General features: G+C 42.5%; 2 protein-coding genes across 2 annotated transcripts; both read left to right on the top strand.

Moving 5' to 3' along the window:
- The first annotated feature begins 4,672 nt into the window (after nucleotides 1-4,672).
- On the top strand, nucleotides 4,673-9,524 carry LOC309716863 (triosephosphate isomerase B). Its single transcript, XM_082550938.1, has 7 exons — nucleotides 4,673-4,891; nucleotides 6,612-6,735; nucleotides 7,981-8,065; nucleotides 8,176-8,308; nucleotides 8,448-8,533; nucleotides 8,613-8,700; nucleotides 8,778-9,524. The coding sequence occupies exons 1-7, from the start codon at nucleotides 4,783-4,785 to the stop codon at nucleotides 8,894-8,896; spliced, it is 744 nt and encodes a 247-aa protein (XP_082407064.1). The 5' UTR covers nucleotides 4,673-4,782; the 3' UTR covers nucleotides 8,897-9,524.
- A 7,345-nt stretch (nucleotides 9,525-16,869) lies between these two features.
- On the top strand, nucleotides 16,870-18,166 carry LOC309717643 (uncharacterized protein). The gene is made up of 2 exons (XM_082552357.1): nucleotides 16,870-17,134; nucleotides 17,246-18,166. Exons 1-2 carry the CDS (start codon nucleotides 16,963-16,965, stop codon nucleotides 17,926-17,928), a joined length of 855 nt encoding a protein of 284 aa, XP_082408483.1. The 5' UTR covers nucleotides 16,870-16,962; the 3' UTR covers nucleotides 17,929-18,166.
- Nucleotides 18,167-27,314: the final 9,148 nt, after the last annotated feature.

Genomic DNA, 27,314 nt, shown 5'->3' with positions numbered 1-27,314 from the left:
CACATTGTCAATAAACACTACAGATATATATATATTTCTTGGGGGAGTCCTGAGAGCACAGCTAATAATGAGCGACTCATTTTATGAGCTTTGGGTGGGTTTCAAATATAAATGTGAAACATCTAGGGTTGCATAATATACAGTATTATCAATTGTACCTCATATATATATACTCATATATATCTCCTTAGGTGTTTATCATATAATCCAATGACTTGTACATGTGAAATGCAACAAAAGGAATAAGGCTAATCATAGTTTATCAGCACTCATGAGTGTTAGATAAGGTAAACATGCAGATTAGATGTTAAATGGGAACTATAGCACAGTTTGCAAAGATTTTACAGTGTACAAAACATGTAGGTGTGGAAGGAAATGAGTGCAGTTTATCGGTGAACAGGAAATCAGACTATGCATGCACTGCAGTGAACCTGAATATGCAAAATGTATTGCTACAGTGTCAGGCTTGTTGCACTTTGGAATACAGACCTCGCTCAAACCGTGTTGGTTAACAAAAATATTAATAAAATAACACTTTTTATAAGTAAATGTGGATTCATCGGTAGGAAAGGGAATTATTAAGGAACTGAAGATTGCTTTTACTTTGGAAGGTCTTCTTGGAGACACGGTGTTCCAAACATATGGCCATATGGCACTCCAGTGCAGTAAGTGGTGGTGGTGGTGCACATAAACCAAGAAGAAGAAGAAGAAGAAGGGGGCAGTTAAAGGTTAGGATGCCAACACTATACTGACACTAGTGATGGCCCGCTTGAAGCTGACGCTCCGGAGCGTGTGTCGAAAAAAAACAACACACTGGTTCAGAAGCACTGTGTCGAGGCTTGCTTCGTTTGGCAAAAGTCACGTGACCAGTGACGTCCGAAGCTTCATTACGCACGTAACTGCTTCGGTACCTGATTCAAACGGATATAAGGAAGTGAATCATCCACGGGATTCGTGGAGTGTGTTGATGGTGACAGATAGCGACGAGGTTATCATTCCACTTACAGATATGGAGCCAGCGAGGAAGAGAGGACGTTCTGGCGTGTGGGAATATTTTGAGTTGATTTTGCTCAATTCATTTTATCTGCCGAAGTGAAAAACTTGAAATGTCCAAAATCATGTTTTCATAATGTAAATATCATTACAGCATATGACTTTAGGAACACTTCCATGTGAATTAAAGCTAATGAAGACTACAAAAATGTATTTGACACTATACGTACATTACATTGCTACACAGTTTAGAAAATCATTTTGTTTATTGTTTTTAGGTGATAGTCTGCAGGACCCAGGAATACCTGCATATCTACCAGCTTGCAGTGTGGTTCCTGCACTCCACAGCCTCTTCTGTTCCATGCAAGTGGATTTTCTCCAGGGCAGGAGAAACTATTTCTAAGAAAAGAAACAGACTCAGCCAGCGCACAGTAACACTAATCCTCTTTTTAAATGTAAATAACAAAAGGGCTACCTTACATTGATCATGTTTTTACTTTGCAAGTTCTTGATTAGGGGTGGGTTTTGATTATCGCTTTTCTGATTACAATCCATGCTAAATTGAATAAAGTGATATTGATTCATTAAAATCCCGTGTCGATTTGTAAATTAACGTTATTATGCCTGAAACGCCAGCATCTCAGGTTAAACCTCACAACATGTCGTCAAACACCATGCAGCTAAAACAGTAACTGGGAGCAGGTTTACGGATTCTGCATACAAACGTAAACACAGAGCGCGGACCCGACGCGTCAGAGTCAGATTTTGGTGCGTCGTCGGGTCCGCGCTGTGTTTGCCTCTTTTTTTTTCGCTGGCTTCTGCAGCTGCAGGTTTCATAACTCTCTGTTTACATCTCTAATTAAGTCTCACGTGTGTCAGCTTTCTTTTAATAGATACGAACTTATGGATATATACTGTTAAATGATCAGAATTGTAATATTTCTGACTGAGGCAAAACTTTCCAGATTCCAATCAAATTGAATCGGATCCTGTATCGAATCAAAAATGATTCTACAAATCAGTGACGATGCAGCCGTACTCAGCTCCCTAAGCATTTTCCCTTTCCAGTTCACAATCAATCCCACCCCTAAGTCAAAAATATGTATAGGACAATTGGCCTAATCTAATATTTTGTATGAACCTGTCCAGCTGTCCAGTGATTAAACGACAAGTAGATGGAGGCAGGACTTCACAGCAGGGGCATACTCCATAATGTGCTGTGCATTCTCATATGTATATTATATATATTGCTCACTTATTGTATTTACCAACATCAAGGAGTTATGAGCAAAGAAAGGCCACACCATAGTGCATGTTTAAATAGGGAAAGTTTATTGATCAAAATGTATTACGCAAATACGCATTACATTTTTTTCAGCCCCCCAATCGAGAAAACAAAACCAATTACATGTTCAAAGCAACGGAACGGTGGCCCAATATCAGAGAGAACTCCACTCTTGAGTGAGCAGTGATAATTGAGCAGTCCGTTTTATTTTGCAGATTCAAGCTGCTCTTCAAAATTTTCACCACCAGATGTCACCGGAGAGGACTGTGTTGAAAAGCTTCGAGTAATGAACCGTTTTTCAATACAAGCTTCAGTGCTTCGGAAAGCTTAATTTGGCCATCACTACATTAAACAGATCACGTAGTTTTACGAGAGCAGTCAGATAAGAGTTAGGCTCACATTAGCTATAGATTTTATTCCTGCAGGGCTACTGAAGAATACGCATGTTCACTTTAAGTTTTCAGTGAAGCGTGTTATTTTATCGATATTTTTTGCTGGACAACGCTGTTTGAGCGTAAATAAGTGTAATCCGAAATGAAATTAAAGTGAAAGAGAAACTAGTTATGGGACTCAGTAATAACTCTACAGACAACTTTAAGCTGCTTTTTATGAAAGATCAGATGTCAATTTAGCTTTCTTTAAACACGTAAGAGGGCTTCTCCTTATGAGAAACCTGCTAGACAAATATCAAAGAGCAAAGATTCCTGTCGCTGAGTTGAAATCTATTGGTACTAGGACGCCAGGCACAGACACTGTTGTTATGGTGGTATAAAGCGCCAGTGACTTTCACCAATCACGAAGTCTTCTCGAAGTGGGTGGGACTTGTGTCACTATGGCCAATCAAAAGGCGGGCGGTTACTACTCACAGGCACAGATCACTCGTACACAAAGGAGATTTTAAACAGTGACATTAAACAGTCTTAAAAATCACGTAGTTTTACGAGAGAAGTCAGATAAGAGTTCAAGAGCTAAGAGGCTCACAATATAGATTTTATTCCACCAGAGCTACCGAAGAACGCATATGTTTACCTTATGTTGCATATTTTTGTGTGTTATTTTATTAATACTATTTGCTGGACAACGCTGCTTGAGCCCGTCTGTATCTTATAAGTGTAACACAAATTGAAGTATGAGAGTAAAATAGGCTCTAGATGAGGTACGAGTTCTTCTACTTACTCATGAATAGACTTACAGAGCTTCTTTTACACACGTGAGTGAGGGCTTCTCTTTATGAGAAACCTACTAGACAAATATCTAAGAGCAAAGATTCCTGATACGACATCGAGACCTATCGGTACTAGAACACCAGGCACAGACACTGTTGTTACGGTGTGATTCTGTAGGTGCAAAATACGATGTCAGAAATAATGGAAATATTTAAAATTTATAATATATTTAAATACATGTACAGCCAATGTATCAACTGAAACCCTTTGAAAGTTATACTTTAAAAGTATAAAAAGGGCATTTTTAGCGCAGTGCATGCCGGATATGCAAATACTTTAAAACTGGCCCGAGTGTTCACCAATCACAACGTTTTTTTAACAAGCCGTCAATGAGTGGGTGGGCGGGATTGGTGTCGTCACAGCCAATCAAATGGTTGACCGTCATGACTGAGTAACAGAAGCGAGATACTTATGATTGGAAAAAATAAGGTACCGTAGGTCTGATCATTTAGAGGATTCAGGTGAAATAAAGGCTAATACTATTCATATCAATGCTGAAATTTGATCGAAACAAGACTACTTAAATGTAATAACTGCCTCTTTCGGATGCTCCCTTTAGATGTCGCTAAAGCGTACCATCTGCATTCATCTCACCGTATTTCGACCACCCACCCTACATCACACTAACCTTGTGCATGTCCTCATTCACTACATCCATGAACTTCCTCTGTTGTTAACGAGTATCTTAAACGAGTAGATAAACAGAAAATCCCTACATGTTTTTTTGCAACTGTTTATTTATATTTTTGTTAGCTGTAGTTGTGTTACATATTGGTAAGATGCATCGTTTCCCGATATTCCTGCACAGCCCTAAATACATATACTTAAGAAGAGCTAACATTAAAACTATTTAAGGAATAAAAACGAACACACTCTGGAAACTAACTCAGAAAAACATGAAAAAATAAATAAGAAAAAATAACATCTTTTCTTTAATTAGAAGGAGTGAAAATAACACAAGGCTGTCGATTGCTTCACTTCATATCTGTTGTCCTCACTAACGGGTTCATCCAGGGAAAAGCTACTTTTCCCGCACGGCACTTGAACGCAGCATGACATTCTCCTCTTCCTCTTCCTCAAAATGAGGCAGAAACGCGTTTTACGGGCGTACCAGCGTGAACCAATGGCGCTGAGGGGGAGGAGGGGTTAGACCTTCACGCTAATAAATACCCCGAGCTGCTCATTAACGTCCGCTCTCTTACCCCAGACTAGAAGGACCTCCAGTGGACTTTCAGTACCGTTTCACTCTTTGGCTAACGTCCCCCCAAAATCGCAAACATGACCAGAAAATTCTTCGTTGGTGGAAACTGGAAGATGAACGGCGACAAGAAAAGCCTCGGGGAGCTCATCCAGACCATGAACGGAGGCAAGGTGGACTCAAATGTCGGTATGTGGCTTCTTCTGACACCATCACCCTTCTTGAATGGGGTTCAGTATTTTTGGCCACTTGTCTCCATATTTTCAGTTATTTTAAGCCTATCCCTGTGTATTCGTATCACAGCTGAATGATCCTCCGCGATGAAAATGTCAGTTTCATTCAAAATATAAAAAAAATCAATGACAGCGTTGGCGCCGGAGGTTCTGTCTGTTTCAGGCCGTGTTTAATAAAGTCGGGATTAGCGTGAGGTCGTTTTAAACCGAGCTAAATCGTGACCAGCGGCTGGCAGACGTGCCGGAGCTCAGGCGAGGGAAGCTCGGATGGCTTTTTCCATTCATGTCGTGGTGGGTGTGCGTTTGCAGCGGCACGTAGACCATCAGAGCAGATCTGCCTCTGCTGTGGATGTGCGGGGTGCATTCAAGTCAGGCTGGTCGTTAATGGGGTTGCTCTTTCGTCAGCATATTGAGCCGAGTTATTCAGCAGCTTAAGCTTTAAACAGCGCAAAAGTCAAAAACAAGTAAAAAAAAAACGGATGCACTCATTTTATTTCAGCTCTTCACTCGTGTGAGTGTGTAGTCAGTTTTTTCCCAACTTGCCCTGAATGCAGCAGAAGACATTGCCCTGTTGCTGTCTGCTTCCTGCAGATGAACCAGACAGAGGCAGCAGCTGCTGTTTCATTAAGACACTGAGCTCTGCTTATATTTCCCTTATTTAAGTGTATGACACTCTGAAGACAGCCTGTGTCTGCTGTCACAGGCCCGTTTATCTCCTCCTGTGTGTTTGTTATGCAACTGCAATGCTGTGTGCACTCACAGGCCTGAGTGCTCAGGACTGAAGTCTGCTCAGACGATCCTTGGACCTTGCTCCCTTTAATGAATCCACCCCATTTTTAGAGCTGAAGTGAAAATGAAGACGAGTTTTTTTTCCCCGTGCTTTTGCCTCTAAAGTCAGAGTTCACCTGTTTCATCCTCAGACCGACCTGTTGGATATTGGATATATTGGATAAACTCTGGATCTTCTGTTTGACCCTTTGAACTGGGGTGCATGGGTTGTCTCTGACCTCTGCTGAATGCAGCCATGGCAGGTGACCTTTTGGAGGCTGAACTCAGACCTTTACTGCAGGGAGACCTGACTGACCTTTGCCAAACTAATAATAACGGGCAGTGTTTAATATAGACTCCATAACCCCAAAGATATAGTTACAATGTGAATGTCAGTGTCTTAACTTTACTGTACTCTTCTTGACTGCTGCAGACTGTACCTCATATTGAACCAGTGCTTCCTGTGGTTTTTATTTTATTTATTTTTTTAGTTCCCAGTCATTCACTTTGAATTTTGCTCACTGGCCCATTAAGCTCTCAGATTATTGATTTTTAAAGATGGATTCAGTTCAGCCTCTTAGTTGCAGTAGTGCTGTGTGGAAAAAAATGTGTTCTTGTGTTTGGCATGGCTCAGATTAACTGAACTGTAGACGCGCATATATAAAAACACGTCAAACTAATCACTGAGGATGCTTTGATAGTCTAATTACCACTGTTGCTTTTTTCTGTGCCTTTTCCTCATCACAAAAGGCCCATTAATAGCCACTGCCTCTCTGAGGTACCACAAGGAGGTTTCAAACTCTGCTTGATGGATGTCAGGTGGTCATAAATATTCTAATATTGGGTTTTAAGAGTAACTGGATTAACTAACTGTAACCTAAGTGTTTTTCTTTTTCCTCCTTTAACAGAGGTGGTGTGCGGCGCTCCATCGATCTACTTGGACTTTGTCAGGTCCAAACTGGACTCCAAGTTCGGTGTGGCCGCTCAGAACTGCTACAAAGTTCCCAAGGGTGCCTTCACTGGGGAGATCAGGTATTTAATTCAGGTTATTTTTCCTAATTCCTGATTTCACACTCTCAAAATACAGTTAGGAATCTTACAAGGAGTTCTAGTGTCCCTACCTTAAAATTTAAAGCACTTTAAGCCAACTGTTGCTGTGCTTTGTTGCTATATAAATAAATTAATCCAGGGGTGATTTTAGGGGAATCCCAGAGTGTTGCCAAAGTGACCCCCCCCCTCTTTTTCACTCTTAACTGGGTTGATTCATTTAACAGTAGAGCACGTGTCAAGGTGAGGACAATCAAATCAATCTAGAATAATGTTCTGAGAGTTACCTCCTACAAATTAACATCAAAGTTTCTTATCCACACTTCCTACAGGGTTGCTGTCAGACAATATTTTCATTAAGTCTAATATTTGTCCATTCATCAAAACTAACTTTACATCCTGCCCCTATCAGTTGTTTTATATTTAACAAGTACATGGGGGCTTCTCTTTATGAGAAACCTACGAGAGAAATATCTAAGAGCAAAGAGTCCTGCCTGATGACACAAGCCTCTCAGCACTAGGACACCAGGCACAGACACTGTTGTAACGGTGTGCTCCTGTAGTTCCAAACATGACGTCAGAAATAAACAAAACATATAAAAATAAACTGCTTATGTGTATGAGTGTATACATATATATGTGTATATACTTATACAGTCAAAATGCCGACTAAAAGCACTTGATGGTTATACTTTGGTTGAATAAGTACAGTTTTACCAATCACAATGTTTCTTTACAAGGAGTGGGTGGGGCCTAGACTGGTAAAGCCAAACAAGACAGATTGCAGTTTTTCTAATGGGCAGCAGAGGGCGACTCTTCCTGAAGTCTGAGAAAGTGATGCTTCCTTTGGGACCTCAAACATTTTCCTAATGAATTATTGGTCTTGTTCACCAATTTTAAGTCTTATCTCACTTTTGTAAATTATAGCCACATTGACATGGAATTGGATGATGAAACAGGGTGCAGTTTAGGACGGGCCTACTTTGAAATTGACAAGTGACTACAATAGGAGCGTGTGGCCTCTCCCTGATTTCAGAACCACAAAGTCCAAGATGGCTACAGCCAAAAATGCTAAAGTTGAGTCTTCTGAATGTGACATCAAGGTGGCTGTTTCCATCTCTTGTATATACAAACTGTGTCACACTCAGGCAGGGAGGGAGAAAACGTTCATTACAATGGAATTTGTGGAATTCTGATTTATGTTCACTGTGTGATAATCTCGTCTTCCAGCCCTGCGATGATCAAGGACTGCGGTGTGAACTGGGTGATCTTGGGACACTCCGAGAGGCGCCACGTCTTTGGAGAGAATGATGAGGTAACATGGATAGATTTTTTTTTTTATTATTATTATTATTTCTTTTTAATGGCAGTCATTTAGATTTTTAAAAAACGTTAAATATTCATCATTGTCTCCTTTGTTGTTAGCTGATTGGTCAGAAGACTGCTCATGCTCTGGAGAACGGCCTTGGCGTGATCGCCTGCATCGGCGAGAAGCTGGATGAGAGGGAGGGAGGCATCACTGAGAAGGTCGTCTTTGCTCAGACCAAGGTCATCGCAGGTAAGCAGCTCACAGGTTTTATGCCAACCTGAGTTCAAATGTTGTAACAGACATTCTTGTACATGCTTGTGCAAGCAAGAGTGTGGTGGATATCCGAACTCTTGTGAAATATAAATCTTATCACACGTCTCTTTCACAGACAATGTAAAGGACTGGAGCAAGGTCGTGCTCGCCTACGAGCCTGTGTGGGCCATTGGCACTGGGAAAACCGCCTCCCCACAGCAGGTAAATATTAGAAATCACTGAATATTTAACTTGCTGTGCTTACAGCCTGCAACACAATGTCACCTGTGTAATATCTCAGGCACAGGAAGTTCATGAGAAACTGAGGCAGTGGCTGAAGACCAACGTCTCTGAGGCCGTTGCCAACTCTGTGAGGATCATCTACGGAGGTCAGTGCTGTGCTGGGTAGCTGTTTTCCTTTGAGTCCCACATCGATCTCTTCTCAAGCGTCATTTCTTCTCCTCAGGTTCTGTCACCGGTGCTACCTGCAAAGAACTTGCCTCCCAGAAGGATGTTGATGGTTTCCTCGTAGGCGGAGCCTCCCTGAAGCCAGAGTTCATCGACATCATCAACGCTAAGGCATAAAATGCGGGCAGTTGCAATGCGACTGGATTAGAGTCCAACTCCAGACGGTCCAGTTCTTCATCCCTCGTTCTCAGCACTTAGTCCTTTTCCCCTTTTTTTTTTTTTTTTTTTTTTTTTTTCATTCAAAGCATTTGTGATGATGTCATTCCCTCATTTTCCTCTTTTTGGGGGGGCGGGGGGTTGTATTCTGTCACAAAGAAAAGGGACAGGCTGACACACACTGTACTGCACTGATAACAGTCAAGTCCACTGAGAACAGTCTGTGCAAACTAGAAGCAACTCAGTGCTCAAGCTGTAAAGGCTGACGATTACACCTTGAGGTGGACGGGCAGTCCACACTTTAAGTAAAAGTTCATGAACTTTTTTTCTGTGTAAAACTGTGTGACAGCTCATGTCGATCAACTCTGTCTTTTTACTGGCGTCTCTTGTGTAATTATGATTGGGGTTTTTTTTGTTTTTGTTTTTTTTCTGTGGCTTTTACCTCCCTCTAGTTGTGCGTGATCCATTCTCTCATTGGTTGTCCTGCCAAAAGTAAAGTGTCAGTTATGTTCATCACATTGTGTGTCACAGCTGATGGGAATAAGGGTAGGAAAGCTGTAAGGAAACATAATAAATGGTTTAGAGACTCTTCCAGTGCCTCGTCTCTTTCATCACATGCACTTGAGGCTGCTGTGTGTCCATATACACAGTGGTAATCCCAGTGGTATTCTCAAAATGGAGAGGGAGTATCATGTTACAGGAGTGAGGTCCTGTTAGCACAATGCCATGCAGAGAAGAAGTGCAGTGCTATTTTTTTTTTTTAATCCCAGCGCTGAGCTAAAACAGACATGGCAGTGAAAGGTTTATGAATCGGGGAAATTAAAGCCAGTTACAGGTTTGTGTAGAGAAATTATTGTTTTTAGACTGTTTACAATTAATAAAAGCAAAAGCACATGGACCACTTCAGTCATGACAACTTGTTTACTGTAAGAAGGCTTCAATAAAACCACTAATCGCTCTCAGGAGGCCTTCATGAGGTCATTTTTGGTCCCAGTTTTTATGCTACTCTAAAATACTCAACACTTATACTCTGTGCAAGACTCGATACATATGTGGCCAGGGCAGATCTCCCCTGAGACATACAGAAGTCCTGTTGTAAATGGTCAGTTAGGTCTATAAATTTCTGAACATTTTATTTTTTTTTATATATATATATATATATATATATATATATATATATATATATATATAGATAGATAGCTAGATAGAGATATCTATCTCTCTCTAGCGTAGTGGTTAGACTACACGCCTTTGGAACAGAGGATCGCAAGTTCGATTCCTGCCTGGGGCGTCTGTATCCAGTAAGGGTCCTAAGGCTAGACCCCCTATGCTAAGCAAGCCTACCGCAGACATGAGCGAGACAGATAAATATGAAGGCATGCCGGCTCGGACGTCGCCCGGATCAACAAGGTCCGCGTCAGGTGTTGAGGAACCAGGGCACCCTGACGAAAAGTGGGCTACTGGAACAAGAAGGCATCGGTGGGCAAGAGACGAAAACAGGGCGTTGTTGGAATGCTACTACGCAAGTAACCCCGGCGGAAGGGGCTACATGAATAGGATGAGGGACCTATGGATTCTTCGATACCCAAAACAATTAGTAGCTCAGTGTTCCAACATTCGAAAGAAGGGACTGCTCTCACAGCTAGAGATTGACGAGGTACAACACAAATGCTACGGCAAGGAGGAGTCAGGACGCCAGGTCAGGGGGGCGATATCATCACCCCCACCCGAGATTGGGTACATAGCGATAGGAGAGTGCGATAGGAGAAGGATCGTTGAGTGCGAGAGGAACTGACCTGAAAAATAGGATCATGGCCAAGCTTGAAACCTGGATCCCCTGTAGCCGGTTACCAAGATTACGTGAAGTACCCTCAGAAGGTCTGCTAGATGATGTTAATGCAGCACTACGGGCAATACCTACAACCACGATTACCGACACTAACAAGCTGATCTACAATACGGCAGCAGTGATCAGTGAGATGCTTGGCTACAAGTTGAACAGCCACAAGGGGCAGTACCCTCCATGGAGAAGGAGGCTAGAGGGCAAGATCAAAGTAGCACAGAGGGAGGTTAGCCAACTAACGGAGTTGCAGAAAGGTGCGACAAATAAGGTGCCTAAGAAATACAGCAAGCTGTCCATACCTGAGGCCTTGGAAACTGCCAAGCAAAGACTCACAGCCTTGGCCAGCCGCTTGAGGAGGTACACCAGAGAGATAGAAGGCAGGAGAATAAACCAGCTGTTCTCCACAGAACCAGCAAAGGTGTACTCTCAGTGGCAAGGGAACAATAAGAGAACAGCACCACCAAGGCTGGAGACGGAGCAATACTGGAAGAGCATATGGGAGAAGGATGCAACCCATAACGGCAATGCTCAGTGGCTAGAGGATCTGAGGGCAGACCACAGCGACCTCCCTGAACAGGGTCCAGTAACCATCACAGTGGCAGATATCCAAGAAAGGGTCTCCAGTATGAAGAGTTGGACAGCACCAAGGCCCGACATGGTTCACGCCTACTGGCTGAAGAAGCTGACTGCACTCCACAAGCGTCTGGCAGCACAAATGAACCAGCTGCTAGTTAACGAAGGCCGGACGGTCCTGATCCCCAAGGACCCCAAGAAGGGACCGGTCCCCTCCAACTACCGACCAATAACCTGCCTCAGTACTACATGGAAGCTCCTGTCAGGCATCATATCGGCTAAGATGAACAGGCACATGGGTCAATACATGAGCGGGACACAGAAAGGAATTGGCAAGAATACCAGAGGCGCATAACACCAGCTACTGGTAGACAGAACAGTCAGCCGAGACTGCAAGACCAGACTGACCAACCTGTGCACTGCCTGGATTGATTACAAGAAGGCCTATGACTCAATGCCCCACAGCTGGATACTGGAATGCCTAGAATTGTACAAGATCAATGGGACCCTAAGAGCCTTCATCAGGAACTCAATGGGGATGTGGCGTACAACACTAGAGGCCAACTCCAAGCCCATAGCACAAGTCACCATCAAGTGCGGGATCTACCAAGGAGATGCTCTGTCCCCACTGCTGTTCTGCATAGGCCTGAACCCCCTCAGTGAGATCATTAACAAGACTGGCTACGGATACCGACTACGGAACGGAGCAGTTGTCAGCCACCTCCTGTACATGGATGACATCAAGCTGTATGCCAAGAGTGAACGAGACATCGATTCACTGATCCACACTACCAGGCTATACAGCAATGACATTGGAATGTCGTTCGGACTGGAGAAGTGTAGTCGGATGGTAACAAAGAGAGGGAAGGTAGTCAGAACTGAGGGGATTGAACTACCAGAAGGCAACATTGCAGACATAGAGGACAGTTACAAGTACTTGGGGATCCCGCAGGCGAATGGGAACCATGAAGAGGCCGCTAGAAAAGCTGCAACCACCAAGTACCTGCAGAGGGTCAGGCAAGTCCTGAGGAGTCAGCTGAATGGTAAGAACAAGATCTGGGCCATCAACACGTACGCCCTGCCCGTGATCAGGTACCCTGCTGGGGTAATAGGCTGGCCAAAGGAGGAAATCTCCCAATTCTTTGAATCTTTGGGCTGAAGGAAGGACAATACTCGGTGTATCAATGCTCAATCAACAATCATTTATTTCCATACAATTCAACAGTAAGAGCATTACAACGTCCGGACGGGAGAGATGCTACCAGAGGGTCAGGCACATGTCTCAAAATGGTGACGGGTTGCTCAGCTTTTTATAGTCTCTAGTGGCCCCCAGCTAGTCGTAAAAGCCAAAACATCACATTTTTTCTCTGTTACAGCGCCTAAGTTATGACCTCGGCAGTTGTTTCTCTGCTTTCTGTAAGGTGGGGGTGTGGAATGTGGGCTATCTATCTCCCCTGTCTTTAGACACAGAGTCTCCTGCTTACAACCTTCTCTTCATGATTCAACAATTAAGCATGTCAAGAAAACAGTGTAACACATTCCCAGCAGATCAAGGATACAGAGTGATGCACATTTATCTAATGAACTAATATGTGAATATGTTCTGTTAACTCAAAAGTATAATGAGAACTAAACTACATACAGCTCACACACTCTATATTAAAGGGTATAATGTGATCTACAGCAGTATTCTAATTCAACTACTTTGATTACATATATAAGGTAACATATAATAACAGAATAATCTAATAGAAGGTAGTCAGAACTGAGGGGATTGAACTACCAGAAGGCAACATTGCAGACATAGAGGACAGTTACAAGTACTTGGGGATCCCGCAGGCGAATGGGAACCATGAAGAGGCCACTAGAAAAGCTGCAACCACCAAGTACCTGCAGAGGGTCAGGCAAGTCCTGAGGAGTCAGCTGAATGGTAAGAACAAGATCTGGGCCATCAACACGTACGCCCTGCCCGTGATCAGGTACCCTGCTGGGGTAATAGGCTGGCCAAAGGAGGAGATAGAAGCCACTGACATAAAGACAAGAAAGCTCCTTACCATGCATGGAGGGTTTCACCCCAAGTCCAGCACCCTGAGGCTGTACGCTAAGCGGAAGGAAGGGGGCCGGGGACTGGTGAGTGTCAGCACCACAGTCCAGGATGAGACAACGAACATCCAAGAATACATTGGGAAGATGGCCCCAACTGACCGAGTGCTCAGTGAATACCTCAGGCAGCAAAAACCCAAGAAAGAGGAGGGAGACGAGGAACCATCATGGAAGGACAGGCCCCTGCACGGTATGTACCACCGGCAGATAGAGGAGGTGGCTGATATCCAGAAATCCTACCAGTGGCTGGACAAAGCTGGACTGAAAGACAGCACAGAGGCACTAATCATGGCAGCACAAGAACAAGCTCTGAGTACAAGATCCATAGAGGCTGGGGTCTATCACACCAGGCAAGACCCCAGGTGCAGGCTGTGTAAAGATGCCCCAGAGACAATCCAGCACATAACAGCAGGGTGCAAGATGCTAGCAGGCAAGGCATACATGGAACGCCATAACCAAGTGGCCGGCATAGTGTACAGGAACATCTGTGCCGAGTATAACCTGGAAGTCCCGAGGTCAAAATGGGAGATGCCCCCAAGGGTGGTGGAGAATGACCGAGCTAAGATCCTGTGGGACTTCCAGAGACAGACGGACAAAATGGTGGTGGCTAACCAACCGGACATAGTGGTGGTAGACAAACAGAAGAAGACGGCCGTAGTGATCGATGTAGCGGTTCCGAATGACAGCAATATCAGGAAGAAGGAACACGAGAAGCTGGAGAAATACCAAGGGCTCAGAGAAGAGCTCGAGAGGATGTGGAGGGTGAAGGTAACGGTTGTCCCCGTGGTAATCGGAGCACTAGGTGCGGTGACTCCCAAGCTAGGCGAGTGGCTCCAGCAGATCCCGGGAATAACATCGGAGATCTCTGTCCAGAAGAGCGCAGTCCTGGGAACAGCTAAGATACTGCGCAGGACCCTCAAGCTCCCAGGCCTCTGGTAGAGGACCCGAGCTTGAAGGATAAACCGCCCGCAGGGGCGTGCTGGGTGTTTTTTTTTATATATATATACATACAAAGTACTTCTGTCTCTGATTATAAAAGGGTGGTGTACAATCAACATGTGATTGCTTTCAACACAATCATAGGTCCCTTATCCTATTCAGTAAGAACAAGTTCTGGGCTATCAAAACCTACGCCCTCCCCATGATCAGGTACCCTGCTGGGATAATAAGTTGGCCAAAGGAGGAGATGGAAGCCACTGACATCGAGACCAGGAAGACCACCTTACCATGCATGGAGGGTTTCACCCCAAGTCCAGCATTCTGAGGCTGTATGCTAAGCAGAAGGAAGGCGGCTGGGGGAGTGTCAGTACCACAGTCCAGGATGAGACAAAAAACATCCATGAATACATCAGGAAGACAGCCCCAACTGACCATGTGCTCAGTGAATGCCTCAGGCAGCAGAAACCCAAAAAATAGGAGGAACCATCATGGAAGGATAAGTAAGCTCCTGCACGGTATGTACCACCGGCAGATAGAGGAAGTGGCTGACATCCAGGTCCTACCAGTGGTTGGACAAAGTAGATGTGTGATTGTCAACAATCAAGAGATGCCCTCATGAAAGGAAATGCAAAAGGTTTACAAGAAGGTGAAAAACACTTGTTACACTCAAGAACAAGAAGGTCAGATTTTACTTTAAAAGAGCCTGCACAAGCCTGAAAAATGCATAGATGAAACCAGCTTTTGGCAGAACGATGTGAAGAAAAAAGTATGGATAAAGCAAAGAAATAGGTCATCAAGCATACCGAAAGGAATGGCTGCCATTGATGATTTCTTAGGGCGAGAGGCAGGGTACACCCTGGACAGGCCACTAGTCTGTCGCAGGGCTAACACATAGACTATTCACACCTATGGGCAATTTAGTGTATCCAGTTAACCAAACCCCACTAACTGCATGTCTTTGGACTGTGGGAGGAAGCTGGAGTACCTGCAGAGAACCTACACAGACACGGGCACAACACACAGAAAGACCCTGGCCTGATGGTGCAATTGAAGTCAGGACATTCTTGCTGTGAGGCAACAGTGCTAACCACTGTGCCACCATGCTGCCCTTATAATAACTATAATTTCCACAATTTCTCCTTTAATCCTGGGACTCCTTTCCCTCCTGCCTCCTCTCTTTGTTGTGGTTGCTGTTTTGTTGACATGTATGTACCCAAGCTCTTTACACTTCTTCCCTCACAAGCTTTTCCCAGAGTTGGGGCAATGAGTTCAGGGGTTTGTTGACATATGGGTCCTTATATGGAGGCAATGATTGTTATTTCCTAACTGAAAACTTCAAAAACTGAGTTGAAAAAGTTGCTGAAATGAACAGGAGAAATCAACTGAACAGGCTTACAGCTGATATCCTGCTGTGAGCAATATCGGGGCCAGGCCTGAACAGGAAGGGCTTTGAAGCTGGGATGATGAAGTGAATGTATGTGAGAGTGTGTGTGTGTTTTGTCAGCAGACAAGAATAAACAGCCAAGAAAAAACCCCATACAGGATCATATACAATATTTTAAATAGAACTTGTCTGAAAAAATGAAGTAGGCTAAAAATACATAAATCTAAAAAGCTACACGGCATACCCTGATATAACAGCTGAGAAACAAACTCACTGATATCTGTCAGTCTCTAAAGGGTTATAAAACCTTTTATAAGACTTATCTACAAATTAAGAAAACCTGGAACAGCAGTGAAGCTTCCCAGGAGTGATCAATCTATCAAAATTACTCCAAGAGTACATCAATGACTCATCCAGGAGGTCACAAAAGAACCCAGAACATCTAAAGAACTGCAGGCTTCACTTGCCTCAGTCAGAGGATCAGAGTTCATGATTTAACAACAAGAAAGAGGCTGGGCAAAAATGGCGCACATGGGAGAGCGCTAACCAAAAAGATCACACATTTGCCAAAAAAACATCTTGATGATCTCCAAGACTTTTGGGAAACTGTTCTGTGGACTGATGAGACAAAAGCTGAGCTTTGTAGAGGGTTTGAGTCCTGTTACATCTGACATAAAATTAAAACAGCATTTCATAAAAAGAACATCACACCGACACTCAAACATGATGGTTTTAGTGGGGCTGCTTTGCTGCTTCGGGACCTGGATGATTTGCTGTAATTGAGGGAACCGTGAATTCTGCTCTCTACCAGAATATCAGGCTTTCTTTTCTGTGCTGAAGTTCAAGCACACTGGTGTTCTGAAGAAGGACATATTTTTTTATTAGCATTGATATTAAAAAATGTAAGTGTCACAAATATTCAAAAAAGAGGAAAATTCTTTTTAACAGCACTGTTTATAATATTTAAATAGAACAGAAATCATAGTAAAGAATGTTTTTTTATTTTATCATCAAGGCGTAACGTTTATTCTTGTCCTCCACGCCAGAAGGTGGCGCTGTTTTCTCGTGTTGCACATTTCTCACCTCACTAGTTTCATGTCCGTGTTTACAATCCAAGCGTGACGTTCACGGACCCGCACAAATACGTGTTCAGGAGCCACCGAGAGCTGGCAGCCTCCCGTCTAAATGTCCAGGATGCATTCACTGAAAGCTTTTCTGAGCGAGAGGCTGATGGTGGCCGCGGAGGAGATATTTGGAGCGGTTGAAAAGACAATAGCCGAATACAAAGAGGAGCTCTGTCGTTCAAAAGATCTGGAAATCAGCCGTCTCAGATTGGAGCTGAAGCTTCTCAAGGCAGGTAGGTTTGAATTAAACCCGCTTTATAGCCAAACCCGTGCAGCTTTTCCTTATAATGTCTGTATATTGAGTTAAAAATGAATAACTCCGGCGTCTTTTGTCTTTTGCTCAGAGCCTCCATCAGACAAATGTCTTGCAGCCCAGCTGCTGCAGCAAACCTATCACCGCCACCGTCCTTCTCCTCCTCCTCCTCTTCAGTCAGACCCTGCAGTGGATGCTTCTGAGCCTGAGGCCGAGCCTGAGCAGTGCGAGGAAGAGGAGGAGGATGGAGGCAGCAGCCTGGGGCAGATGGATGAGGAGCATCCAGAGACTTCAGAGGTCAAAAAGGAGGAGCAGCAGAAGAGCCACAGGGACTTCTGGATGGGTCACGATGCTGACCAGCTCGAAGCCCTCGAGTCAGACATCAAAGACTTCATCTCCTCTCCTTCCAGTCTGAAAGCCAGTCTGCAGGACCAAGCCTTACATTTCCACCATTACCACCATCACCACCACCTCCACGGCAACGAGGAGGGCAAAGACAAACCCTACAGCTGCTCCGTCTGTGAAAAACGCTTCAGTAACTGCTCCCACCTGGCAGCTCACATCAGGACTCACACGGGAGAGAGGCCGTACAGGTGTGAAATATGCAGCAAGACCTTCATCACGACGAGCGCTCTGAACAGACACCAGACGATCCACACCGAGGGGAAACGCTTTGTGTGTAACTGCTGTGGCAAATCCTTCAAATGGATGGAGTCTCTCGGCAGACACGTTAGAAGTGTGCACAAGAGGGAGAATGTGGTTCAGGATCCATGAATGTGTAAAATTATAATCACGTAGTATTTACCTCTAAAGAAAAACACACGATGAGCTCGAACAGGGAATGTAAAGTGTGAAATGTTAGTTGTGGATTATGTTGGCAAATGTGCATGGATTTCATTATGCCTTGTGTGCATAAACTGTAGCAGCAGTAGATGATGTGAAAATAAACTTTTATAAACTGCTTATAACCTTAGATCGATCCTTTCAGAATAAAATATTGATTAAAAACCTGTTTTGTTTTTATGTCTTGTGTTCTCTGCTTTCCACGGTCAGTTCACGTGAAGGTCTGGCTCAAAACAGGACTTTGGGGGACAATTAGTCCACATGTGTGTTACCTTAACTAAAATAATTTTTACTTTAAAATGCTTAAAATATTTTTACCACAGTTCTTCTGAAACTCCTAAAGGGGAAATGCCCAAAACCTGTTTTCTATATGGGAAAAATCCTGACATATTCTTCCTTTTAGCTGAATGGGATGTGTGAGTCTTTTTGCTGCAGGAATATAAAAAGCAGAAGGAAAAAAGTTACACTTCACTCCACTAGGTGGAGCTTTTCCTTCATAGTTTCCCATCAATCTTAAGTATTTGGCAGGGTTCATATCGCCTCCTGTCCAATATACTCCATGTGGATTTATTTTCTGTGAGCTGGTGAACTCGCATATTAAAAATATGAAGGTAGTCTAGTCACCACATAATATAGGCCTCTGCACCATAAATGCATGCACAAGAAGCAGTGCTGAGGAAACTCTTCTGATTTTTAAACTACAAATACCAAAAGTATTTGTTGTAAAGAATGAGCCATAATTATACATTATTGAATTCATGTATTCACTGAGTTATTTTAGGGACCAAGAGGGATTATCTATGAGCCCATTATGGTTTAAACAGGGATGTTTATGGTTTCTTTAATGTTTCTCTTTGTGTTTATCATCAATAACAGATATTTTACGTGATTTAATGTATTTCATTTATATGTTTGAATCATTTTGATGCAAAAACAAGTTAATCCCACTCATCTCCATCATCACTTTGGGATTCAGTGTTTCCACAGCAGTAAATCTTGCTACTCCAGACGTGTTAGCCATCGTTCACTGTAACATCAACATAGTTGTAGTTTCTCTGAATATTGCACGGCGTAACTTGGGGTGAATTTGAAGTGTCTAGTCCTGGGACGACTGCGGCATTGTCTTAACACACAACTGAATACTCCAGACTAGCAAACTGGTCTAAAACTGCTTTTGATGAGCAGCACCTGGCTTTTGCATACCCTCTAAATTCCCATGGAAACATTAATAACACACTTTACTCTTCACCTGACTGCATATATGAAACAATCTGCTAAAAAGAATCAGATTAAATTCTACTGAAAGCAGTATTAAGGTCACATTATTTATTCTTCATGGAGGCTTGATTTATGCCTCACAAATAACTGAATTAGGCCTGTTTCCTGTCATACATGTGATGCTAGTTAAGCTGAAGACAGCCCAGTAAGTCATGACAGTACTGTGACTTGTACATTTACACCCTCCTTCTGTCTGGAGGACAACTTTGTGTCATTTGTACTTCGTGTACTTGGCTCCTGGTGAGAGACTAAAATGAGAAGTGGTATGAACTAATTAAAACTTGGCTGCTGGGAGGTGGGTTGGTAGCACACTGTCCTGGCTGATGGTGTGTGTAGTAATCTCCAAACTCATGGGCAGACTTGGCAGATATGCCTCTGACTGTAAAATGATATGTTTTCTCCTGCTGACTAAAAGTTTGTAGATCTTGACTGTATTTTGCACCTCATGCTCAAAGTTATACAACTCTGAGCTCCTACCAGGTTTTAAAAAGAGATTATGGCTCACGTTGACTTTATCGCTTTGGTTTAAAGGCACATTTGGACATTCAAGTACTCAAAGTTATACCAAATTATTGTCGTCCTATCATCCATCCATCCATCCATAGCCACTTTCTTAGGTCTGGGTCTGAATAGTGGGGGCAGCCAACTCAATTCTTCCAAGGAGACAACAAGGCTTCCCAAGCCTGCTGAAGGATCTAATCTCTCTGATGTATTCTGGTTTTTCCCCAAGGTCCTCTCCCAGTAGGAAAGGCCTGAAAAACCTCACCTGGGAGGCACCCAGTAGGCATCCTAGTCAGATGGATAACTAGGATCCAGATATCCCTCCACCTTGTCATGATGAAGGGGTCTGTGCGCCTGTGTAATGCCAGGAGATATATTGTGAGGGCCAATTTACCGCTGGAAGGGTCTCCCAAGCAAAACTGCTTCTGAGTGAGGGGTCAGACAAGAGCTATTCAGAAAACCCCTATAAAGGGAAGAACAAGGGATCTGTTAATCCTCCCCAGGGTAGAGTTGCCTTGGTCCCACCCTGTAGCCAGAAAGAGTAACATGCACCCAGTCCCTCATAAGCCCACCATGTACAGGAGGGGCAGTCTGATCCCCAGTCGCCAAAACCTGTTATAAGGACACTGAACACTGTCACCTCTTTGGTGGGGGCATGTATACAAGTAGTTTCTGTGAGCCAGAAGCTCAAGCATCAGACTGATTTAAGTCACTGATTGATCTGTGTGATGCCAAAGAGAGGATACCTTTAACTCCTTAACTCATAGTGTATCATATTTGATACATTGAAAAACGGGAATAAATATCTCACCACATTTTTAGGCAATAAATTGCAAAAGAAAAAGAAATAAAAGGCCAGATGTAACAAATATGTAACAAATTCATTTATATGTTAATCTATATATCTTTTTTTAAAGTCAGGAGGTTCAATAAATGTTGAATTAAAAAAAAAAGAATTATTTGATAGTTCAGGCTTTAAACAGTTAATATGGCAAAAATGTAGCTCAGTGAAAAGCATCACCTGTGATTTTTTTAAAAACATAATAAACCAAAATATAAGCTGCATAAAAAGGACAGCTACAACAAATTTACATTTCTGAGAAACTGGAACAACATGCTTTGAATTTTTACTCAAAATAAGGGAAACGGTTTCCTCAGTGTGGCGTGCAGGCACAGAGCGCAGCACACAGGGTGTTCAACTCTAATTAGTATTTCAGGGTCTGGACAGGGGTGTAACATTTAGGAGACCACAGAACTTTTTGCTATGTTTGATCTTTAAAAAAATAGTTTGAAATAACGGTTTGATTCACCAGGAAACACAAAGACGTTTTTCACCAGCTCCTCACTCCATTTTTTGGCATCATGTGGCCATTATCTATACTCAGGGGTTACATTGGGACTTGTTGTTGCGAGCAGCTGTGACGCAGCATTTTCGCCTCCTAAAAAGTTTTCAGTGGGAGATACATTTAGTCACTTCTTCAGTCGTTTCTCGCACTGGAAATGCTACGTCCTGGATGACTGAGCATGCATCAAGACAGCATCTTGGCCTGTTTGTCAGCGTACACATGCAGCAGCAGCAGGGTCGAGTATTTTGTGTTATGTGAAGCTGATATACGTGTTAATCAGCCCATTTCACGGTGTAGGTAATAAAGCTAAGTTCAGGTGTGCAGCAGTAACTGCCCTGTGACCTCTAAACATGAAACATGCAGTGCTTGCAAGCGAGCTGTGTTTGAAGATGTGTTTGTGTTTAGTTTATTTTTATTTCTTGCCTCTCATCCAGACCTGGTTTGGACCCAGCAAGTGCAAAGCCAGACCAGGCCTTTTTGGACAGGAATGTGCCAAGTTTGGTTTGGTAGATGTGTTAATTGTACGCAGTTTGAGGTCAGGATTGGTTTCTTAATATGACTTGATTTGTCTTCCTACTTTTAACTTACTGCAGTTGCCTTGGAATAAAAGCTCTGCTATAAGTAAATTACTGTCAGGGGCTTACTTTAACCGAGATATAGCCCTCAGAGTTTAATCTTTAAATCAGACATTTCCACCAAGTTACTTTGGGAGTTTTGCATGTAATTGGTTTTGTTAGTGTGTTTGTCCGTTTGTTTGTTTGTTAGCAGTCTAGTGTCCACAGTCTCAAGTATATCGTTTGAAATTTTGTGTGATTGTAGGTACCAATGACAGCTCGAGCTGATTTAACATGAGTGGAAATTGGGTCAATGTCATATCAAATGTGAAAATCAGTGAAAATTTTATATTACCCCCAATTTTTTAGGTGAAATAAAAAGAAACTTCAATTCTAGACCAGTTTAGAAGTTCCAGCCTCAGTTTCCAGAGTCAGTAAGTCAGTCTCTCCAGTGGAGTTCTTCACTGGGTTAGTTTTGGACTAGGCTCTATTCAAGTCTGGGAATTTGGCTGACAGACTTCAATATATAGACAGGTTTAATAAGTCAGTAAATTAATCTAAATGCTGCGTTTCTAAGTTCAGATTTAGGTTGATTTAAAATGCTTCCAGATTGTAAATGTGGAAAAAGCTCAGCAGGCACACTTCACGTCTCATAATAATGTCGAACAACATTATTTTATCGTACTCTCACTTATTGGAGAGAGACCCGCTGAGAGCTCTCATGCACACACAGGTGCTCCTTTCAGTAAACCACTTACAACAACTGTGCCGAGGAGACAATTAAAATAATGACACAATAACGACTTCTGGAGTTTCTACTACAAATCATTTTTATAAAGGACTTGGATTTAGGGAAAGATGCTATGGGACAATTTTCATGAAGTGTGAATACAAAAATGTCTCAACAGCGCAGATGACCTTGTTTTGTGACATCGCACCTCTGGTGTTTGGTAGAACCTCTCAGAAAGTACTTACCTTAAACTCTGTGCTCATATTAAATGTTTCAGGTACAGTCATGAAAAAGAAAGTACTCCCAATTTCAATTTTTAAATGTTATGTGTTAAGATGTAATTGAAAATAATAATCACCTTTAGCAGCAATAACGTGAAGTTAAAGCTTTCTTTATGAATTTATCAGTCTCTCACGTCGCTGTGGGGAAATTTTGGCTCAGTCTTCAGTTCAGTGTGGGTTCATTTGTTTATTCACAGCATTTCAGTCGCCTCTATTCTTTTCTTTTTCAGTCATTGTGTTGTACATTTGCTGCTTTTGCATGGGATCATCATCCTGTTGCACAACCCAATTTCAACCAAGCTTTAGCTGTCGAACACAGATATATTTGACTCAAGAACACTTTGGTATACAGAGGAGCTCATGGTCGACTTAACGACTGCAAGGTACCCCCAGGTCCTGTGGCTGCGAAACAAACCCAAATCCCCCTGTATGTGTATCACACATATTCATCTGAAAACTATCCAACCACTATTTGACAAAAGAAAAGATGGCTTTTATGTGTGCTTTGTTTTATAATTTCACTTGACAGATCTCTGCTGAACATCATTACTTTCTTTCTTCAGATGTTTTTCCTGCATTCCTTTTTGTTTTTTGAGCGTGACCACTGCAGTCCTTCAGCCGCTCCTGAAACCTACAAACATGAACGAACGTGTGCTCATTTGGACCCACTGTGAAATAATTTATCACCATCAAAAGCTTTTTGTCCACTTCTTGCTCTGTGCTGGCATCTTATTCATCTACAAATGCATTTGGTAAACCCGTGCTTTTAAAATGTGTTGAATTTCATAAATATTTCAAATCAGACTACTCTGTCTTTAATAACAATGTGCCCTTCACATCATGTTCAAACCCAGCGCTGCATTTGCTCCAACACACGCACTACCACATGCTGATCCTCACAGTGACTGAGTTTTTTTTTTATCCCTTTCTGCGCCTTTGACTCACCAACGCACCACTGCTTCCATTTCTATTCGAATAGGCACTCTAAAACTCAGCTCTCTCATTTGTCCAGTCACCTTTGCCATTCTTTTTATTTGTTTTAAACCTGACTTTAAAAGACTTGCATGGCGGTGATGGCACCCAGACATATGTAGTCACCCCTGCCTTCTTGAGCTGGTTGCTATGGTTTGTGTTCAGCTATGGCTAGTAGTAAAATAAAAGGTGTAATAAATGTTCAATCCCCCTGCTTTGGATGATCTGTCCTCAAAGAATCATTGCAGACCATATGTACACATTCTTGCAAGTTTCACACATGTCTGCATTGCTGGCTTGGAGATAACATAATGCAGCGTGTGTAAATATTCAATGAAATACAATCTGAGTTTCAAGTAATCATGCTGCTTTTTCAAATGAGAAATCGGTGCCCCTTCCTTTTTTTTTTCTTTTGCTGTTTCTCTTCACATCCTTTGCGTGCAGCCGCACCCAATCCTACATTTCAGCCAGACATCTCACATTTGAAATGACTTATAACACCAGCCAATTACAGTCTGTGTTTTGGGGTCTGGCTCATCACTCCCTGCAAATATGATACACATAGAAATGTTGGAGCGATGAGCTAAACATCCCTTTGAAGGACACAGGTGGATGTCGGGGTGGTGGAATGGTTGAAACAGCAGGCAGTGATGCAGGGAAATTCTGCAGCTTAAATAGAATGACAAACCGAGAGGGTGTTTTTCAGCTTGGACTGCTTGCCTAAGCTAGCTCGTAGGTTTGCCATCATTTGTGTCAGTGCACATGTCGACGTCAGAGAGCGAGGTGGCACGGAGGATGGTTGTTATACTGTGGAAGCATTTGCAGTGCATTATTTGTGCCATACTTGTCTGTTATCTGTTTCACATTCTAAAGAAGCACCTGCACTGGTGCCCCAGCTATCAAAGGGAGAGAGGTGACGTACACCCAGGACTGTTGCCCTTACCAGGGTTCAGGGAAATCTAATGAAAATCTTCACTGGATCAGATTCTGATAACATCATTGCTTGTCCAGCTGTAGTTCCCTGTGTCTGATGTAGAAGTTTTTAATCGAACTGGATTGCAAATCTCATTTGGAAGTGTGTCCCATATCCAACTATTAACATTAACTTTTCATGGATATTTTTACCGCAGGAGAAACCTAAGCTCTCAGAGAAATCTTGCACAACATCGGAAAACTATGCAAACTGAAAACACAGAAGAGCCTCACCCGAGTACAACTCCAAGAGGCAAAATATGTGGCTAGGATCACTAAAGCAAAACGTTTTATCAACCCTCTTCATAAAATGCTAGTTTAACTTTTACTAAAGAAAATCATATTTCTGTTTCGATGCTGAAATGGTGAAGATGTTGTCAAACCGATGTGCAGTGGAAGGAGGCAGAGGCCTCTCTGGTCCAATTCTCACTCTGATCACCCGCCTGTTGTCTACAACTGCTTAAAGATGCTCAGCAACGCCTCAAGATCATCCACTGGGATCATCTTCTCTGGGCTGCAGTGAGCAAGAGGTCAGGGGAGATTGATTGTCTGGGTGAGAGAAGGTGAAAAAGCCACAGACTCAGTTCTCCGCCAGCAATTGTGCCACTTTGCAGTTTGCCTGTCATTGCCGCAGGCTGGGACGACACTCCAATAGATGAATGAGATGTTGGGGGATTTGTTCAAGTAGAAGTTTCACTGACCAGGGTGAGTGTCTCTCCCAGTAGATTTCAGAATCACTATGAGAGTGTTGAGGCTTCAGGGCTATGAAAGGTACGACTAACAGAGGAGCCACAGTACGAGACTGAAACAGTAAAAGTGGACAATGAAAGGGAGAGTTAGCAGGTGTGATCATGTGATCAGCAGCGGGGAAAAACACAACAGCTCCAAAGGGACAAGAAAGATGACTGTGGTGCAGATATTTTAGAGGAAGAAGCAAAGCGTGTTATAAAACTCTCTCTTAGGCAAAACAGCTGAATGAAAACGGAACATGTGGAGAAGAAGATATTTTTGCTGGAGGAAAATTTGGAACAGGAACTAAACCAAATTAGTCACTGCGAGTTCAAACCCAAACATATGACACTGAAACTTCACATAGTCTGTGGCACCATTTGAACGTTAGTGCATCATATTTGGCTCTTCGTCTGTTCCAGGTCTCGCTTCTCAGATTCTTGAATACTGATGAAGAGCTTATATTTTAAAACATGTGTTTCTACTATTATGAACTTTATTTTGAATAAATCTGAAATAGTATGCAGCAACCCTGACATTGTGCCCATCCACTTAAATACATGGAAAGAGCTTCCAAGGGCTCATAAATGATTATAGCACGTAGAACATGCATAAACTTCTTTGAGTGTTAAATCTGGCCCTGTTATTTTTGTGTGTTAAGTGTGTTGATCTGTGACCTTATACAGTAATTTACTGTAAACAAAATTAAAGCAAATTAGTATCATGTCATGTATTGCTGTACTTATGCAATTACAGCAAGATGTGAGATGATATAGAGAGCTAAAAATTATTAAACTGATAGCCAAACGAAATGGATAAATCGGTGAAACTGGTCATTAAACATAATGAAATGAATGGCAGTTACATTGAGTAGAGTGTAACTGCAAGGTTATGAATGGTTGAAACACTAATCTAATAAAGACGGTTTAACAAATGGTGACCTGAAAGTTCTCCGGGTTAACTGGATTTATTTAAGCAGGAAAGGTACTGGTTTCTGAGTCCATCTGCTGAGGCTGGAAAACATGACAGTCACCTGAGGCAAACTCCTGGGAATTCTTTCCTACTTCTGAGATGAAAGTAGCAAAAACCAAAATTATTTTTGGGGCAACTTTTGGCTGGCTACAGATGGGAATCAATCCCTACAGACTCCTTTGTTAAAATGTCCAACTTTATAGTATTAAAAAGCATCTTTACAGCCTGGTACAAAAAAGGTTTTGTGTTCATGGGTAGTTTCTCTATGGAAGCTTCCACCACTTAAAGGCAAAAATTAATCAATACATAAATTGCCATCTATAAGTCAAATTTTCTAGTTGGGTATCTCTAAATTTCTACTTACTAACTCAAACATCTGAGAAAAGAACTAAAAATGTAAAAAAATAACTAGAAATCTTGAGTTATTAAGCCAAGTTTTGAGATAACTTTACATTTTAGTTTAGATTTTTCAGTCAGGAAGCTCCAAGAATGTTTTATTTTTAGTGGTGAGAATAAACTTCCATTTTCCCTTTTCTTAAAAAAAAAATCTATGAGTGGGGAAATTTTTTCATAACTCATTCACCTGGATCCAGGGGCGTGACCGTTTTGATTGACAGGTGTTCCCATCTGAGCCTGTTAGACCTCACGCATGAGTTTGAGTCAATACACTGGACTTTTTCATAATGTGTGAACTTTTGAATCTTTACTGGATTATCTCACTGACATTATGTCTTGTTGTGTGATGCAGATCACCTGAGAGGTTTGCGGGTCAGTTTTGGTGAGTGAAATTCTAGCATTTTAGCTAACTGTTTCCTAGCACCCATTCACTTTATGAACATAGCTTGCTAACCAAGCTAAATAGGGTTAGGTGAATAACTTAGCACGTCTCCCTTTCATCTGTCACTTCTGGATTCAAAGTCACTACATGGATGTAGTCACGGTGACTACATCTATGTTTTATACTGTCTAAGGACATTACCCA

Source organism: Aulonocara stuartgranti (assembly GCF_965226115.1).
Source record: "Aulonocara stuartgranti genome assembly, chromosome: 11".
Lineage (NCBI taxonomy): Eukaryota > Metazoa > Chordata > Actinopteri > Cichliformes > Cichlidae > Aulonocara > Aulonocara stuartgranti.
The sequence above is the reverse complement of the archived record's forward strand: the minus strand, read 5'-3'. Positions and strand labels throughout refer to the sequence as shown.